The sequence below is a fragment of the Lagenorhynchus albirostris genome, chromosome 4, assembly GCF_949774975.1.
Source record: "Lagenorhynchus albirostris chromosome 4, mLagAlb1.1, whole genome shotgun sequence".
Lineage (NCBI taxonomy): Eukaryota > Metazoa > Chordata > Mammalia > Artiodactyla > Delphinidae > Lagenorhynchus > Lagenorhynchus albirostris.
The window spans coordinates 46,070,269-46,087,921 of NC_083098.1; the positions used below are offsets into that span (position 1 = coordinate 46,070,269).

Here is a 17,653-nt window from a genome sequence, read left to right on the forward strand (position 1 = left end):
TTCACTTAAGAGTGAGTCTTCTCAAACCATTATCTTCTGTAGGGTTTTTTTGGTTATTGTTAGTTTTGGCTAGTGTTGATAATACTAGCCATGCAACAATGCTTTCTTGGTTCTATTCTCAAATTTTTAATATAAGTTAAAGTCCAAAGATTGTCATGATCTCTTAACTAATTGCATTGTAACTGGTTTAAGAGAATTATTTATATCTAATATTTTGTAAACTTGTTTTTTCTGGCATCACAGAGTACCAGGTATTTTTAGAGGAGGGAAAGGACAAAACTAATATTTAAGTGCCTTTTGCATTCTGTGTATTTTACATAAGTTATATCATTTAGTTATAAATATGGTATGGAAATCTCTATTTAACTGTGTTCCCTTGTGTTACACCCATACTTAGAGAACATTATGTTCATCTTCTGTGGGACTGCTTACAGTTATGTTTGTGTTATATATTTGTTTAATGTCAAACACCAGATAATCACATTACATAATATAATCTGTTATTTAGGGATTTTTTTTTCCCCTATATCTCTGACCTGAAGGTAGAATTAATGGTGTTTTTGTTCCTCATTGCTACTCTAGACCATTGTTCTTTCACCTCCCTAAAAGCGTCCCCAGTTTCATCAGATTGTATCACCATCTGCCTTTCCCTGTATGAATTTATTTCCTTGTAATTGAATTGTTCGGATGGCTTACTTAACATTACTTTTTTTTTTTTTGGCACTTTTAGATAAAAGCTCAACTTGGTAGAAATTTAATTTCTCTTGAATACTTAACTCTCTCCATCTAATAGTTTTGTGATTGCTTCACTTGGTTCCCAGGGACCTTTAGGGGCCCCTAGTCCAGCTCTTAAAGTAGCACCTCAAGGCTCTATGGAAGATGGAATATTGTAAAAAAAAATGACCATACTAAGAGCTGTCTGATCCAGGGATTAGCTGTAGGGCTGTGTCTGCTTCCTCCCACCTCTGGAGAAGCCATAGAATCCAGATAGTTTTTTTTTTTTTTTTTTTTTTTAGCGGTACGCGGGTCTCTCACTTTCGTGGCCTCTCCCATTGCGGAGCACAGGCTCCGGACGCGCAGGCTCAGCGGCCATGGCTCACGGGCCCAGCTGCTCCGCAGCATGTGGGATCTTCCCAGACCGGGGCACGAACCCGTGTCCCCTGCATCGGCAGGTGGACTCTCAACAACTGCGCCACCAGGGAAGCCCCCAGATAGTATTTTGCTGCCTTTTTCAGACTCCTTTTGTAAGAGTGAGAATCCAACTCGTGGCTTTAATAGCGTAACTCCAGTTTCCTCTTGTCAAGTTGGATAATAGTCTCTGCAGGACATACAGTTCCCTGCTACTCTATATACCCCAAACCTGTCAAGCCCACAATTTCAGTCCCATGAACAAAAGAAACTTACTGTTTCTTTTTGATTCATTGAATTGTATCACTAGTTTCACTAGTTGTCAGAATATCTGTTTCTAGCAGTCTTTTCCATCCATCTTGATTTTTATATGCAAATCTGAGGAACTTAACAATAGGTTATTGCCTCCAGGTTGACATTGGTCCTATCCTTCAGAGTAAAGTTCACAGGTTTAAAATACTTGGTTCTTTTCCTTGCCTCACAAATGATCGCCCCATCCCCTCACCTTAAGATACAAGTTAGTTACTGTCTCCTTCAAGAGCCTTTTACTCTACCCCCACACTGGGCCAGGTGCCCTTCCAGTGTGGTCTGCTAGCACCCTGTGTATGTCTCTATTCTAATGCTTACCATATTTTATTAACATTTTCTGGTTGTTCTTCTCACCGTGAGACTTTAAATTTTAAAGTTTAAAGCGGGAGTTCATTCTTTTTTTATCCCCCCCTTGGCTGCATTGGGTCTTCGTTGCTGCGCGCGGGCTTTCTTTAGTTGTGGTGCGCGGGCTTCTCATTGCGGTGGCTTTTCTTATTGCGGAGCATGGGCTTTACGCACGCGGGCTTCAGTAGTTGCAGCACACCTGCTAAGTAGTCGCGGCACGTAGGCTCTAGAGCACAGGCTTAGTTGCTCCGCGGCATGTGGGATCTTCCTGGACCAGAGATTGAACCCATGTCCCCTGCATTGGCAGGCATATTCTTAACCACCGTGCCACCAGGGAAGTCCCAGAGTTCATTCTTCATTGTATTCCCATGACCTATCATATGACTGACACTTAATGTTCATTAATATGAACTCAGTTAAATGTCTTGATTGTCAGATGTTTTCAAATTATTGTTCATAGTCTTAACACCAGCTTGGTGGTGAGATGTAAATATAAGAGGTTGTAAACCATCTTTATCTCATTTTCTTCTCAGTATTTCTTGTGCAGTATTCTAGATTCAATCTTTATTTGACAAAAGGAATTGACCAGAAGGTGAATGTATGGCAGTTAACCTTCTAAAATACCAGTTATAACTAAGTTCAGAGCTAAATATAAAAATTACATGTGTGATTAGTTGGTTTGGCCAACACAGAAACACTTTATTTTGTTGTGTCAAAGCTGAAAACTGACAGAAAGAGGAGTTGGACTAAAATAAGAGAAACTAGCCAGTGCAATAGTAGAGATTATAATGATCATCAAAGCGCTTATTCCTTACAAACTAAAGAAAGCCAAGAGGAAGGAGAGAAGAAATTCCAACTGAAATACCTGTTTGAGGAGATATATTGTCAAGATGTACAGCCCTTCGTGCTTTAGTAGCTCTTGAGGCATCTTTCTGTGATATAGGAATTAATTTCATTAAGTTGAATGATCAGGAAAAAGGTTTAAGCTGTGGTCTCTGTACTTTCTGAGGAATTAGATAAGTATTATATTTATTTTTAAAGAGATTTCTATCCAAAATGGTTATGATGATAAATCCTGCAGTGCTTAGATTAAACCTTTACTTGTCTGGAACTCTCACTTATTGAAAATAGTCTTTCCCACTAATCACAGAGTTATTTCTGTACTTTGTTGTGTTTACCTGGCAGAAGTAGTACTTACATAGATCTGTTTTATTAGTAGTAGATTAAGTATTACTAGGTTTGTTTTGTTTTTTATGGTGCTTACAAAACTGAAGAGTAAATCGTTAAATACTGCTTTAAAGTGTGTACCTTTTAAAAATTAAGCCTATATCCAGCAGTTTAAAATAATATGTTGGAAGATTAAAATGCCAGTAATGTTTAGTGTTTGTGCAGTGATCTTTGTAATGATAAGTTGGTTCAGGTTAATTTCCCCTTCAATATTCTTTCATCATCTTTAAATGTGTAATTTGTCTCTTGTTCCTGATATTTTTCATTTATTCCTCTTGACTTTAGTTTTGTTTTTAATGGACTATCATTCTGTTATCATAGTCCATTTGTGTTTCCTAAAATAGTTTAATGGCTATTTGCTGCCTTTGAAAGAAATTCAGTATATTTTCTTATTCTCAAGAATTAAGAAAACTTACTTCCAAAATTACTATCAGTTGATATTAGTGTTACCTAAAATTTAAAACCTCAGCTTAATTAAAGTATAGATATATAGTGAGATGACATCGTGAAAATTTTATTTAATAAATAAGAGAATATTGGATATTGATATTAAATGCTATAAGTAGTACATAAGGTTTTATCTTCATTTATCTCAAGTTTGATAGATTTTGAATAAACTTTAAAACATTTTTTAACATATAAATACATATTCCATAGCATTTGCTAACCTTTTATAAACAAGAATTACAAACATATCCTTGATGATAACTTGAAACTTTACTTGTTCACTTTATTTTTATTTTTTAATTGTTCCCTTATAGAATGTTTCTCCATCCCAGAGAGATGAAGTGATCCAGTGGCTGGCCAAACTCAAGTACCAATTCAACCTTTACCCAGAAACATTTGCTCTGGCTAGCAGTCTTTTGGACAGGTTCTTAGCTACTGTAAAGGTAAATATTTTAGAATACACTTACATACAGCTTCTTTTTTGAGGGTTTATATGCTACACCAGGGACTATTAGTAAAATATTCTACAAAGTGGGAAGGAGTGGAAAACCTTCCTAAAGATTATATATATACTTATAAGCTATTGCTTTGAGTTTTCGGAAATGTTTCTGATTATATTCTGTAGTTTTCTTTTGGCTACAAGTATTCATAATTTATACTTAACCTATGAAAGTTTTGATCTCTTGATTTTAATACAAACCATATAGCATTGGCAAAATGTTCAGTCATCTTTTTAACACACTGAGTACTAGTTGTGAACAGTGAATCAGACTAGAAAAGTATAAGCCTATTGCATATTTTTCTCTGTCACTACTTATTTACTGAATCCCTTTTGTGTAGTTTTCTGAACAATATATAAATACTTTCTAGAGGAGTATAACAAGATGAACTGAACTGTCATAAAATAACTTCATTGTATTTTTGTTAAATGGCAGCATTACAGGTAAGTTTTATGTTGTCCCTATTGCTATAATATATTGTTGGTTATATTATGTGAAATCAGTCATAGTAGGCCCATAACAGATTTAAAGCAGAAAGTCAGCATTTATTCAATAGCAAGGCATGAAAAGCAATTCAGTTGTTATTTGTATGCCTAGGAATATGTAGCTGCAGGAATGATGTATTCAGTGCTGAGGGTGCCATATTCTTTGTTATTAGGTATAAAAAAATAGAAGCCAAAGAATTATGGAGTGGAAGAATTTGGATGGCCACTCAAGTTACCTTTCTATGTTTCAAACTTCTACTTTTGAGAGTAAAGCAACTTAAATTATAATGACACTAATTGCCTGCAGTCTGGGTTATCTGAGATGCCTACATTTATCTCAGCATCAAGTCCCCCTCCCTTCTCCCTAGTCCCCTACTGTAGCTAATCTCCCTTTCACAGAGAAAGATGCGTTTGAGGTTAGTGTCGTTTCTTGGGTTGTATATTCCTCAAAAATTTTAATGGACTTGTTGTAGCTTCTATCATAGAGAAGATTTTTACTGGCCTTATTATTAAACATTTTAAACAGATTTAGGGGAAGTTTTTGGAACAATTAGAGAATTTTGCCAAATAAAATATCGTTTCTTTCATATTGCTTATTTAATGGGTCCTATCATACTACTAGCATCAGATACTTAGATATGGTTAATCTATATTGAAACAATTCATCTAAAATGTATTCATAGTTTAAAGGTGCTTAAAGCAGACCATTAAAGGGCTACAACAGTGAATGGAACCTCAATCCCAGCTGTGCAGAAGAAGGTACTATGAAATTCTTTAAAAATAATAGACCTCGAGCCCTATCCCAGACACACTGAATCTGAATCTCTAGTAGGTGAGATCTGGACATCTGTATTGAAATAAACAAAAACTACATAGATGATTCTGGTATACATCCAGGATTGAGAACTACTGTTTGTTTAAAAAACACACCCCCACATATTTGCTGTTGGGATTCATTTCAGTACTAAATTTATTATTGGTGCCCTTGATTTGGGGGTTGCATTTCCTACCCAAAGTTGTTAACTGTTGGACTCTTTTCTTTGTAATGAACTCTGATTACCTCAGGGATATGGTTTTGATATGTTGTGTACATGGAGAAATAAGGGAACCTGGAAAACTGTCTTAGCAACAAGATCTGACTTCACTTTCTATATCACTTGTGTGGTGTCCATTAACCTCTGAGACTGTTTTTTCATCTGTAAAAGAAGATATATTTATGGCAGTGCTTTCTAAACAGTAATATTCTGATTAATATTAATGATTATTTAAAAACATTGATAGTATTGAACTAGCTTTATTTCTCATACTGGCAGAGAATTGGAAGATTCCTAGACAGTCTGCCACTTATACTGAGGCACAATGGTCGTTAGTTGGCATGTTTATTAAGTAATTAATCAAGGCCATACTCTGGTCATCAGAAGCCTTCCCCAAGGCTTCATGGGAATGTAATATTTAGGTATAAAATAAATGTTGAAACAGGTTTTCTTTGTGTTATATAACTTATCTCTGTGTCATTCAATATAATTGGACTAAATTATCATGGTTATTTATTTGGCTGCACCGAGCAACTGCGGGATCTTAGTACCCTGACCAGGGATTGAACCCAGGCCATGACAGTGAAAGCACCAAATCCTAACCATTGGACCACCAGGGAAATCCCTGTCCTGATTATTTAAAATTGGATTCTGATGCTGGGTTGGCAAACCCTATTCTACCAATGATGTAGAAAGTGTGCCTGCTCATTATAGGTAAGGAAAATAGGCAAATTCAAGCCCTCCTATGGGTGTCAAACCCAAGAAAGGTTTTTTCCCCACTAATTGGTTCTGTATATATTTAGGAGCCTTTCATTCTTATCATGGATCTTGAATATATAATTTTTTGGGTGAAAATTTAATTAGAAAATTTCATCTGCTAGCATCCTATAATTTTTTAAAGCATGTGAAATATATTAATAGCCTTTATTTTATTTTCCCTTCTTTCTCTTTAATTCCCCTAACACCTAGTATGTTAATCTAACTGATATAACAGGCAAAGAGAATAAAACTAGCTTAAAAAATATACAAATATATTTTTAATTTGGGGAATTTTATTAAATAAAAAAATGTCTTGTAAAATCAAGCTCATCTCTGCTGGATACAAATTAACTTTGGCTAACTAGCATTGGTTGAACTTCCAACAATGGAATGGTCTTAGTATTTCCATAGAGTATAAGGCTGAGGTTATGAAGTTAAAAGTTAGCTCTGATCTAGAAAGCAGTGGGTAGGGGGGCTTCCCTGGTGGCGCAGTGCTTGAGAATCTGCCTGCCAGTGCAGGGGACACGGATTCGAGCCCTGGTCTGGGAAGACCCCACATGCCGCGGAGCAGCTGGGCCCGTGAGCTACAGTTACTGAGCCTGCGCGTCTGGAGCCGTTGCTCCGCAACAAGAGAGGCCGCAATCGTGAGAGGCCTGCGCGCTGCGATGAAGAGTGCCCCCCGCTCGCCACAACTAGAGAAAGCCCTCGCACAGAAACGAAGACCCAACACAGCCATAAATAAATTAATTTAAAAAAATGCGTAGGAATCAGATTAATTGAATTCCATAGAATTGTGTGCATACTTTTAACTCAACTTTTTGAAGAATCACTGAAGTTGCTTTTTCTCTCTTCCCCATTTTAGGCCCACCCAAAATACCTGAGTTGTATTGCAATCAGCTGTTTTTTCCTAGCTGCCAAGACTGTTGAGGAAGATGAGGTAAATATTTTCCTTTAAAGATTAGTCATGTCTCTTTTTTGAAATTATCCTTTTATTTTCTGTTTACCAAAACAAAAACTGAAAAATGAGTTTATTTTTTTCTGTCCTGTCCTCCTGCCCCATCCCCCTTTGCTTTGGATAGAGAATACCAGTACTGAAGGTGTTGGCAAGAGATAGTTTCTGTGGATGTTCTTCATCTGAAATTCTGAGGATGGAGAGAATTATTCTGGATAAGTTGAATTGGGATCTTCACACAGCCACACCATTGGATTTTCTTCACATTGTAAATATACCTGAAATCTTTTAGTTTCTTATTTGAATGTGTAGTCCTGTTTCAGTAACTTGAAAAGTAGATTGCCCACTCATTTTTTTTGTTGTTGTTCTGATTTTTAGGAAAAGGAAAATTATTGCAATTAGCCAAGGAAAAATGAGAAATTGGGGTGTATGTCAAATCATTGAAGCTAAAATTGCAAACTTAGAAATTGAGTAATACCTGAGGTTACATCAGTTTCTGTATATAGCTTATCTAGACATTTGAGTAAAACTAGAATGATGTTCTTGTGATTTTTTTTTTTTTTTTTTTTAGTTCCATGCCATTGCAGTGTCAACTAGGCCTCAGTTACTTTTTAGTTTGCCCAAACTGAGCCCATCTCAACATTTGGCAGTCCTTACCAAGCAATTACTTCACTGTATGGCCTGCAGCCAACTTCTGCAATTCAAAGGATCCATGCTTGCCCTGGCCATGGTTAGTTTGGAAATGGAGAAACTCATTCCTGATTGGCTTCCTCTTACAATTGAACTGCTTCAGAAAGCACAGGTAGGTGTCAGTCTAATTAAATAGTGTTCATTTTAAAGTTTTTCTCCTATTGGGATACATAGGGTTAGCAGATAGTTATAAAACTAAGAGACATTTTAATCTTGTAATGGCAACTCATTTTTAAGAGTAGAGTATAGTTTTACACACTTTAAATTTATGTGTTAGATGTCTTTTTTTCCTTTTTTAAAGCTCAGATAGTATTTTCTTGATTCTTTTCATCCCTTCTAGATTACTTTAAAAGTAAGATTCTTGATAATATATTCTCCATTAGTTTTGTATGAAGAACATTCCTAGCTGTATTTGTAGGTTTCATTATAGTACTTCTGACTTACTCATTTTATAAAAGTCAAGAACATAAATTGCAAGAAGTTACTTTTTTAGACAAGCAGATAATTTATCGTTGGCTAGAGAGGGAAGTATTTGGCAAATAGAAACTATATTCCTGAAGTTCCAGGACTTTGTGAAGTCCTGGTAGTTTTCACTCTTGCTTAAGATTGGTTAATAACTTGTATCTGCAAATTGATACAAAATGTTAGCAGTCAGTTAAATTTTTTTCAACTGTCTATATAAAAAGTAAAAGTTTAGTGGAGAAAATTCTCATTCAAATGAAAAATTAGTAATGGTGCTGTATGTTAGCAGCAACTTGGAGAGAATCCTTATTGCTTCTATTCATGTCACCAAATAGAACCTACAAGCTTAGATCTGCTGCAAACCATACTCCTCGGCCAAAGACTTATGAACCTACTTTCCTTTTAAATATATATGTCCCTATTTATTCTCATTTGGCAGTAGTTATTCTGATTTGTTTCATTGAGTGTTATTTACAGCAGAGTCTGTTAAATTCTGAGCTTAAAAACATTTTGTAATATAAAAAGAACTAACTTGAGCAAAGGGCTGCAGTTATTGAGCTAATAAAACTTATAATTCTACAAAAGAGAATACTTGAATTTGGTGTTTTGTAAGATAGTTATAGTTGACGATTTTATAGATATGAGCTATAAAAGTTAGCAGACCCAGACATGTAAGGTATACCAGTGCAACCTCTCAGCTGAGAATATCATGCCCTAGTTTGTGAGCAGAGAAGGGCTGAGAGTCTTTTCATAAAAAGAATGATGATGATGATGATCAGTATATCAACTAGAGCTCCGTTCCTCTTATATGTGTCTTGTTCCACTGTTCTTAGCGTGGCTCAGCTTGTTCTGTATCCCTGGGAAACGATGGTAGTGTAACAAAGGCTGTTTCTCCTTTATGTTCTTTTAATTGCATGTGTTAGATTAAAATAATTGAGAAGTGCTTCTTTGCATTGAAATAAATGCTATAATGAAAATAAACCCAAGGAGATAGTTACTGTTTAGTGAGAATTTTTAGAAACTAACATAAACTACCACATAAGTGAATAGTGTAGCACAGAACATTTACTTTGCCTACCTAGAGTGTTGGAAAATGAAGTTGAATATTAATCTTTTACGTTAGACTGCAGAAGGAGGGGAAGGGACATAAAGAGAACATCCTACCTCCTACATTTTTCATCTTTTTATTGGAACAAAGGACATATTTCTAAACGCCTCCATGACTTGGTCTCTGTGCCTGTTTCCAATCTAGTACAGAGAAAATTTGCTATGTGAAGAGTTACTGTCACAGAGAAAGGACAGGCTTCGAAGCATAAATAGTAAGAATGTAAATAGCATGTATATTCTGTAGCTTTGAGGGCTTGTTCTCTACTGAAGAACACTAGAGAATCTGCTTATTCTCTTTCATAAGTCTTCTGGTGCTAGAAGAAAGTGTTCACTGAAACTGTTTTCCCCAAGTATTATTATTATAAGCTTGGAATTTGAAGGAACCTTCTTAGAAATCATATCATTCAACTCCTTTATTTTATAGCTGCAGTCCAGGGAACTTGGGACTTTCTCAGAGACACACAGAACTTAGTAGCAAAGAAAACTAAAAAAAAAAACCAGTGCTTTTTCTGTACCACAGAAACCTTGAAGATTCTAGTCCAGTGGTTTTAAGAGTTTCCTTTAGAACTGGAACCCTTCCCTCACCCCCAACAAAATCTTGTACACACACAATCCCAAAATCCTAAGTAGTAAAGTATTACTTTGTAATGTGTGTTTGGGGCACAGGCCTATCAGATGCAGTCCTATATAACATGGCCTCTTCCCTTTCATAAGCTATTTGGACATAGTTTGAAAACCACTGTTCCTTTCTCTTGTATATGTATATAGTTATATTCCACAGACATTTATTGAGAAATCTATGATCAAGGCATTGGGGATACAGTGATTCTAAAAAGTCTCTGCTTCATGTAATAGTCAAGTTATAATAAGGAAGACAGTTTAAAACAAGTAAGGTCACAGAACTTCAGAGATTTTGAGACTTGGTTTTAGCAATTCTCTGAAACCCTCGTGGCCCAAATCTGAGTGGCTCCTTATTCTTTAAGACTCAGACATTTTTACCTTTTGCTAAGTTCACCTGTGTTCATGTAGGAACACCAAGTCTAATATCTTTGTGATTAGACCCATGACAAGGCCATAGTAATATCAGATGTTTCTCCTGGATTTCTGGTTCTAGTTTAGAAAATTCTTGCATCAGATGGTAAGATCATGCTGGAATTACTTCTGACATGTTTCCCAGGGTCCTGGTTTGAGAGGACTGCTTAGTGGTCCATCATAGACATCTCATGCTGTGAGGGGGCCCACTATCACCAACTCTGCCTATGTTCCCTCTGGACTTCAGACGAAGTACAGTGAGTGTTCCCTGGTTTGAAAGGCAAGCTTCCTCTTGTCCCTCCCTGTCCCCTCACTCCCCAGTCCACCGCCCCGATCACCACCCCTCATCTCTTTTGCTACCTGTTGTTGCTCATCATCCTGGGATAGCTAACCCTCTCTTTCCTCCTACCCCTTCTCTCATTGCTCTGCTTCTGTGGCTATACTCGTGTTCTCCTCTTTCTGACTGACGTGGTCCACCTTGATTATCTCAGGATGTTAAATCTACCCAGATTAGTGTGGTGGTCTTCCTAGACCCTACTCAGGCACTAGTCAAAGTACATGTTTCTGCTGTGGTGTAGTTTAAAATTAGAGTATGGAGTTAAGGAAGCAGACCTTCCCCACCAGGGTCTTCTAGTTCTTCTTAAAGGTGCTTAAAGTCAGACTACTTACTGCACTGCACGGTATTTTCAGTGCTTTATGCTGTCCATTGACCCTTATGGGTCCATCTGAACCAATTACATCATGCTGTTCTGATCCCCTCTTCCCATCAGTAACCTATTTGGATGTCTGCTCTGTAAACTTTCAGTGCTATTTACCTACCTCCTTGGTGAGCTATATTATAGTTCTGTTTGTTGTTGCAGGGGATGCTTTAAAATGGTTACCGTATTTGAATTTGGGGAGATAGTTAAATGTTCTCTTGACACTCTGCAACCAGAACAAGTTCATTTTAAATCTTTTTATAACAATTTCATTAGAGGACTTGTCTGTTGTCTAAAGTTGCAGCAATTCCAATATGTGTGCTTATTTTGTTTCCTCCACTGCATCTCAATGAGGACCATATTATTTTTTTTCTTAGAACAAATTTAGGTTGTAGTAGATTAGAAGAAATTTATTTTGATGCATTATTTTAGACAAAGGACTTGACTTGGGTGGAAGTAGAGTTCATTAGATGGTATTGGTTTGCATAATCTTCATTGTCTTTCCAGCCCCGTTTTCTGCCAGTCCTCACCTATAAATAGAACTCCCTATTTACTGTTTTCACAGAGGAAGTTTATAATGACATAAATAGTCTTCCTTTTACTTGAAATACATGTCCTTCTTCAGGATTCTTCTGTGATACTATGCCCAGTGACCAAGGCATTAGAATATTTGTGATATTTTTACTTTTCTAGGCCATTGAGTATCATTCATTTGTTAAAGAACAGTTCATTAAACCTAGGTATACTTATAATAATTTTTACCCTGTAGCCTTCTTTTCACTTCCCAATTTCTGTCTTTTTTCCTGTTACCTCTCTTTTGTAGGCTTTTTGAAGAAGCGTGGTACCTGGCCTAGAGTACCAGTTGCCTTAAAGAACTTTGAAGCCCCATCCCTATCCTGTGTGCTTTGTTCCATTGTTTTTAAGAGAGGAAAAGAAATTCTAATACTAGTTAATAATATCTTACCTGTTTGTTAGGGTGTTATCTAGTGCCTTTCAAACTAGGGGAAAAAAAATTAGTGAACAAAATAGTAGATATTAAAAATGGTCATTTTCAGGTATAGTTTCTGCAGACATTTTTACCTTTGTACTATGTGATGACTAACACCAGCCTTTCGTCTTCCTTTCCACTGACCTGGGTAACAAGTAATGAGTATATTTAGAGATAAAAATAATGTTGTCACCAAATATGTTCTTGCAGAGCATGTTATTTTCCTTTATTTTCTCTGTGGTATTGCGAAGTCATGCTGTGTGCTGCAGGTTTTATAGGTATGAATAAGAATTGATTATATAAAGAATATGTAAGACTGGAAAGTGATCCCCGATGGTTAAATAGTCAGGACAGGCTTCCTGGAGGTGGCATCAGTTAGCCAGACCTGGAAGGAATACGTAATACAGTTTCAACGTGTAGAAACAGGATGAGCAAGGGTAAAGTAAGAAAGGGCAAGATTTGTGCAGAGTAGAGAGCAGGCCTGTTAGGCAGGTATGTAGAGCACAAATTGGGATATGGTAGGAGGAAATAAGGCTGGGTCAGATTGTGGAGAGCCTTCTTAATACCAAGCTAAAGAGGTTAGATTATTTCCAGCAGGCACTTGGGGTGCCGCTAAAGAAATTTGAATAGGGAGAAATATATGTTGCCAGAGGAATTCTGACTAGAGCTATAATTGCAGGGAAAGTAAGGCAAAGAGCAACTAATTGGACTCTCTATCACAAGTAAGATTTTGAAGGCCTTCCAGGTACAGTCAGTGGTGCTAGAAACTTAGGGAATAAAAATGAATATGAGGGCTCCCCTGGTGGCGCAGTGGTTGAGAGTCCGCCTGCCGATGCAGGGGACACGGGTTCGTGCCCCGATCCGGGAAGATCCCACATGCTGCGGAGCAGCTGGGCCCGTGAGCCATGGCCGCTGAGCCTGCGCGTCCGGAGCCTGTGCTCCGCAACGGGAGAGGCCACAACAGTGAGAGGCCCGCGTACAACAACAACAACAACAACAAAAACAAAACCATGATACAGTGCCTACCTCTTGGGATCTTGTAGTCTATAGTAGAAAAGCTTAAATGGTTAAATAGATTATTGTAATACGGTGTAGTAAGTATGATGACAGGTTGATACAAAAACAGATGACCCTGAAATTTGGGTTTGTCGGGGGGTTAAGGGGAGTCAAGGGTGGCTTCAAAAAGGACTGATACCTGAATTATCCTGAAGGATAAGAAGGAATTAGTGAAACTCCCAGATTAAAAACATTAGCAAGAACGTTTTTTCTTATTGTTGTCAATTCTGCTGTTTTCTACAAAAATATAACTTGTCAAAGGTTCCCATTTACTGTTTTAAAAACAAAATAATACTTAAGTTGTTCAAAATTCTTAGTCAGCCTTTCCCCATCCCTTATTTAAATTTTTTCTTGCCTCTGTCTGCTTCTTTAAATGCTTAATGGGTTTTATGTTTATCTGTACCTTGGTCTTCACTAAGGAGGTTGGAAGAGAAAAGGAGGGTAGGGTGAAAGGCCTTCTAGACAGGGGAGATAGCCTGAACAGCATATGTTGGAATATATAGCAGTGAACAAAAGAGAATAATTTCAGCTTTCATGAAGATGTACAGCATACAATTGCAAATAAAGAATTCAAGTTCCAAAGAAGTTTATAATACAAATACAGATTTGGACACAGTTTCTAAAAATGATAGGTAGGCTGGAGGAGTAGACGAGTTTGAGGTAAAAGATGTGGGGAGAGAAATCTTGGGGGGCAGAGGGCACGGGGAGAAAAAGTGGCCAGCAAAGACGACAGACAGCCTATATTAATTATCAACTTTGTGTTTTCTTCCCCCCGGGCTCAGATGGATAGCTCCCGGTTGATCCACTGTCGGGAGCTTGTGGCACATCACCTTTCTACTCTGCAGTCTTCCCTGCCTCTAAATTCCGTTTATGTCTACCGTCCCCTCAAGCACACCCTGGTGACCTGTGACAAAGGAGTGTTCAGATTACACCCCTCCTCTGCCCCAGGCCCAGATTTCTCCAAGGACAACAGCAAACCAGAAGTGCCAGTCAGAGGTACAGCAGCCTTCTACCATCATCTCCCAGCTGCCAGTGGGTGCAAGCATACCTCTGCTAAACGCAAAGTAGAGGAAATGGAAGTGGACGACTTCTATGATGGGATCAAACGGCTCTATAATGAAGATAATGCTTCAGAAAATGTGGGTTCTGTGTGTGGCACTGATTTATCAAGGCAAGAGGGACATACCTCCCCTTGTCCACCTTTGCAGCCTGTTTCTGTCATGTAGCTCCAGGTGTTACCTTCAAGCGCAAACTAAGGTAGACTACTGTGGGAATGGGAACATGGAAAACAGGATAGGCTGTATAAAGGTATATACCTTACCAGGCTGATTCGAAATGAGCCAGAAAAAAAAAAAAACCTGTTGACTTGTATGGCTAATTATAATTCAACATTATTTAAGCACTTAAAGACCAAAAAAAGTGTAAAATTCAAGATCAAAAAATTTTTAAGTAAAAAATTTCTTTGTAGTGTTTGTCAGTTCCACCCTTTTCTCTGCTAAAATGTAATGTAGATTACCCTGTGTCAGAAATTCACGTTCAGTGTTTTTTCTTTTTTAAAGTTCCAAAATTCCTAGCTAGCAAACCTTGTCCCAGAATCCTGATTTAATTTTCCTCTTGCTTTTGCTTGCTGCTTCTTTGAATACTAAATGAATTTTATGCATGTTGACCTATAGCCTGACTTCCACTGATGAGGAAACCCTGAAAATTTATTTTTAGCAATTTAGTGAACAAATTATTTCAGTGACAGCCATGTTTATAATCCATGATTCAAATTCAGCTTAATCTGAAAAAGGTACTTCAAAATTGCCTGTGAATCAGAGTTGGTAACAGAAAAAGGACTCCCATTACCATGTTGATTTTTGTTTGTCTCCTTTCAATTTCTAGAGTTTGGAAACAAAATATTTTCATTTTTATCTTAAATTGAAGCTTAAAAGTGGCATGTGATTAGGATACTCTTAAGATTTGTTGGAAGCATTTTTGACATTTGTATAATAGAATTTGTGATAAAGTTAATATATCCAGGTGCTCACCAAAGAAACATGTAACAACTAAAATTAGATTAAAAAAAACCTGTTCAGTTCACTCATTTATAATCAGTAGGAGAGACTGTCTAGATGTTGGGGCAGCTCTATGATTTGGGTCTGTAACATGTAATAACTGAATTCAGTACCCTAGTTTTATGTTAAGCTATTAGGATTTACTTGATAAAAGTTAATCCCCCTGCCTCCCCAGCCTACCTGTATTCTCTTCATGACTTCTGGGTCCTGAGCTCCCTGTGCAGCCTGAAGAAGGTACTGCAGTCAGAACCATGTACTGATTGGTAGCAATAAAAGTTGTCCTTAACCTTTTTATCTCTTTTTTTCCTGCTTGTGAAGAAGTGCAAGTTCTTGATTAGTTAGGCACTGCTATTTCAACTACGGAAGATGATAAAAATCCTAATATGCTTGCAGAAAATAAAACATGAAGAAAGGGGGGATTTAAATGTGACTGAGTTTAGGTTTTGACATGGTGGACTGTGACCTTCCAAACAGTAAATTCTTAGCTTAAGGAACTGTGAGGGCAGACACAGACCCATATCTAGATAACCTGTCACTTTTAAGCCACTGATTTTGTTCTGGTTTAGCAGAGCAAGAGTATTCTCCGGTCAACATTTGACTTTTAAATTCTTTTATGGTAGGGCTAGCTACCTGCTGTAGTCCAGTCAAGGGGGAAACTTACGTGTAAGTAAGTACAGGGAGTAAGAAGGAATATAGAAGAATGAACTATTTTTGGGGGTGAAGACAGCATGAGGCTGGCTTTGCAGATACACATAAAAAAAAAAAAATCCCACTTATCCTAATCTTCATCTGGTTCTGTTTCTTAATTCTCCTGAATTGTGGGAGCTCCAGGAAGTCCACAACTACAAATGTTCATCATTAAAATAAATGCTACGTAACCCCCTGCCCACTTCCACTTAACAAATGAGGAACATTTTTGTTATGTAGAAAGCTAGGGATAAAGTTGAGTCTAGAATCAGAATATTTCATTTGTGGTCCAGTTGCTACATACAGATGGTACACAAGTTAGAAATAATATTTTAATTTCTTGATCTTGAGGCTTTCTAATCAAAAATGGATGGTAAGTCCGTTTGGAAAAAAGTATTTTCATGGGAAACTGAATTGGAATGGTTGGGCTGCTGCTAGGTCTCATGCCTCAAAGCTTATTTAACCCATAGATCAGTTAAATGATTGATAGTACTTTGGAGACCAGCCCCTCCTGAGCACCCTTTCAGTTACATCTCCCTGCCACTGTCCCAGAGACCTGCGCTACCATGAGCTCTTGGAGAACTTTGGCTCTCTGGGGCCTGAACTCACGGACTGAGACAGAAAAAAGCAGAACATTCTTGAACAGTGTGGAACTTTTCATTAAGAATGTTCCTACTGTTCAATTAGATCCTGTTTTATCAGAAACTGTTCTCATTAGCCTGTCCCAAGATACCTGTCTTAAATCTTGGCATCACACCACAATTACTCTCTTCCAAGATTTGGAAACTCGAGCTTTATGGATCACAATTGCCTGGTGCCTCCTGGTGGTGAGAAAACCTGTTATTCCACAAAGGCTCTGCAAAGGCAAGGGAATAAACATGATGGGAGAAATTAGTTATTCTCTAATCCTCCACTCAGCAGAAGTGAAAGTGCATGCTCTAGCTCTTGAAGCTCTTACTAGGAGTAGCCGAATAATTGTCTTTCAGGGTTGAAGTTCGTTACCTGTGGAGAACTGAATGTTCTGCAGATGATGTCTTACATTAGTGTGGAGGGGAGGGCTGGGAAAGGAGAGTGCTCTCAAATGCCACTTAAAAAGACTGATAAAACTGATTTGTCAGAAATGTTCCTGACCCCATGCCTTCGGCTCTGAAAGAAGCTATAGCGTAGTTCCTCACTTGGCCAAGCTGATGAGAATCGGAGCCTACAGTCCTGCCATTGAGGGAGTTAAGACATTGGCGTCTGCCCCCGAAGAAGTATTCTTTCTTTTCTCCTATGTTGTTAGAACCAACACGTACGTATGTCCTGTCTATTCTCTTTACATACCTGGATTTTCAGGATTTCTAATTCACTCCTTTGGAGTTCCTGAAACAAGAAAGTAAGTTGTCCTTGAACATCACTGCCCGAAACAGCACAATGTGGTTCAAGCCACTGACGCTCAGCAGGCATAACGGGGAGCCTTGTTATCTTCATCCTTAAGGTAGTTTGTACATTTTCAACTGGAAAGGGAAGATACTGTGCCAGGTGTCTTCACAACCCTCCTGGGACACAGCAGGTTGAAGATGAGAGAATTGTCCACATGGCCAAGAATTTTTAACAAGGTTCAATTTCTGACTTACCAAATACAAAGGATAAAGCTTTGAGATATGATGTTTTGTCTAACATGTTATTTCTAAAGCCTCCAAAATTGTTG

At 37.7% G+C, this 17,653-nt stretch overlaps 1 protein-coding gene across 2 annotated transcripts in view; it reads left to right on the plus strand.

Annotated features, from left to right (window-relative positions):
- The window catches only part of CCNI (cyclin I), a 32,487-nt gene extending 16,919 nt beyond the window's left edge, over positions 1 to 15,568 (plus strand). For both annotated transcript variants that reach the window (XM_060147984.1, XM_060147983.1), the window contains 5 exons: positions 3,771 to 3,899; positions 7,097 to 7,171; positions 7,314 to 7,454; positions 7,758 to 7,988; positions 14,002 to 15,568. In XM_060147984.1, the coding sequence (XP_060003967.1) occupies positions 3,771 to 3,899; positions 7,097 to 7,171; positions 7,314 to 7,454; positions 7,758 to 7,988; positions 14,002 to 14,445 (1,020 nt within the window). In that variant the 3' untranslated portion in view covers positions 14,446 to 15,568. The remainder of the gene's footprint in view (positions 1 to 3,770; positions 3,900 to 7,096; positions 7,172 to 7,313; positions 7,455 to 7,757; positions 7,989 to 14,001) is intronic.
- Positions 15,569 to 17,653: the final 2,085 nt, after the last annotated feature.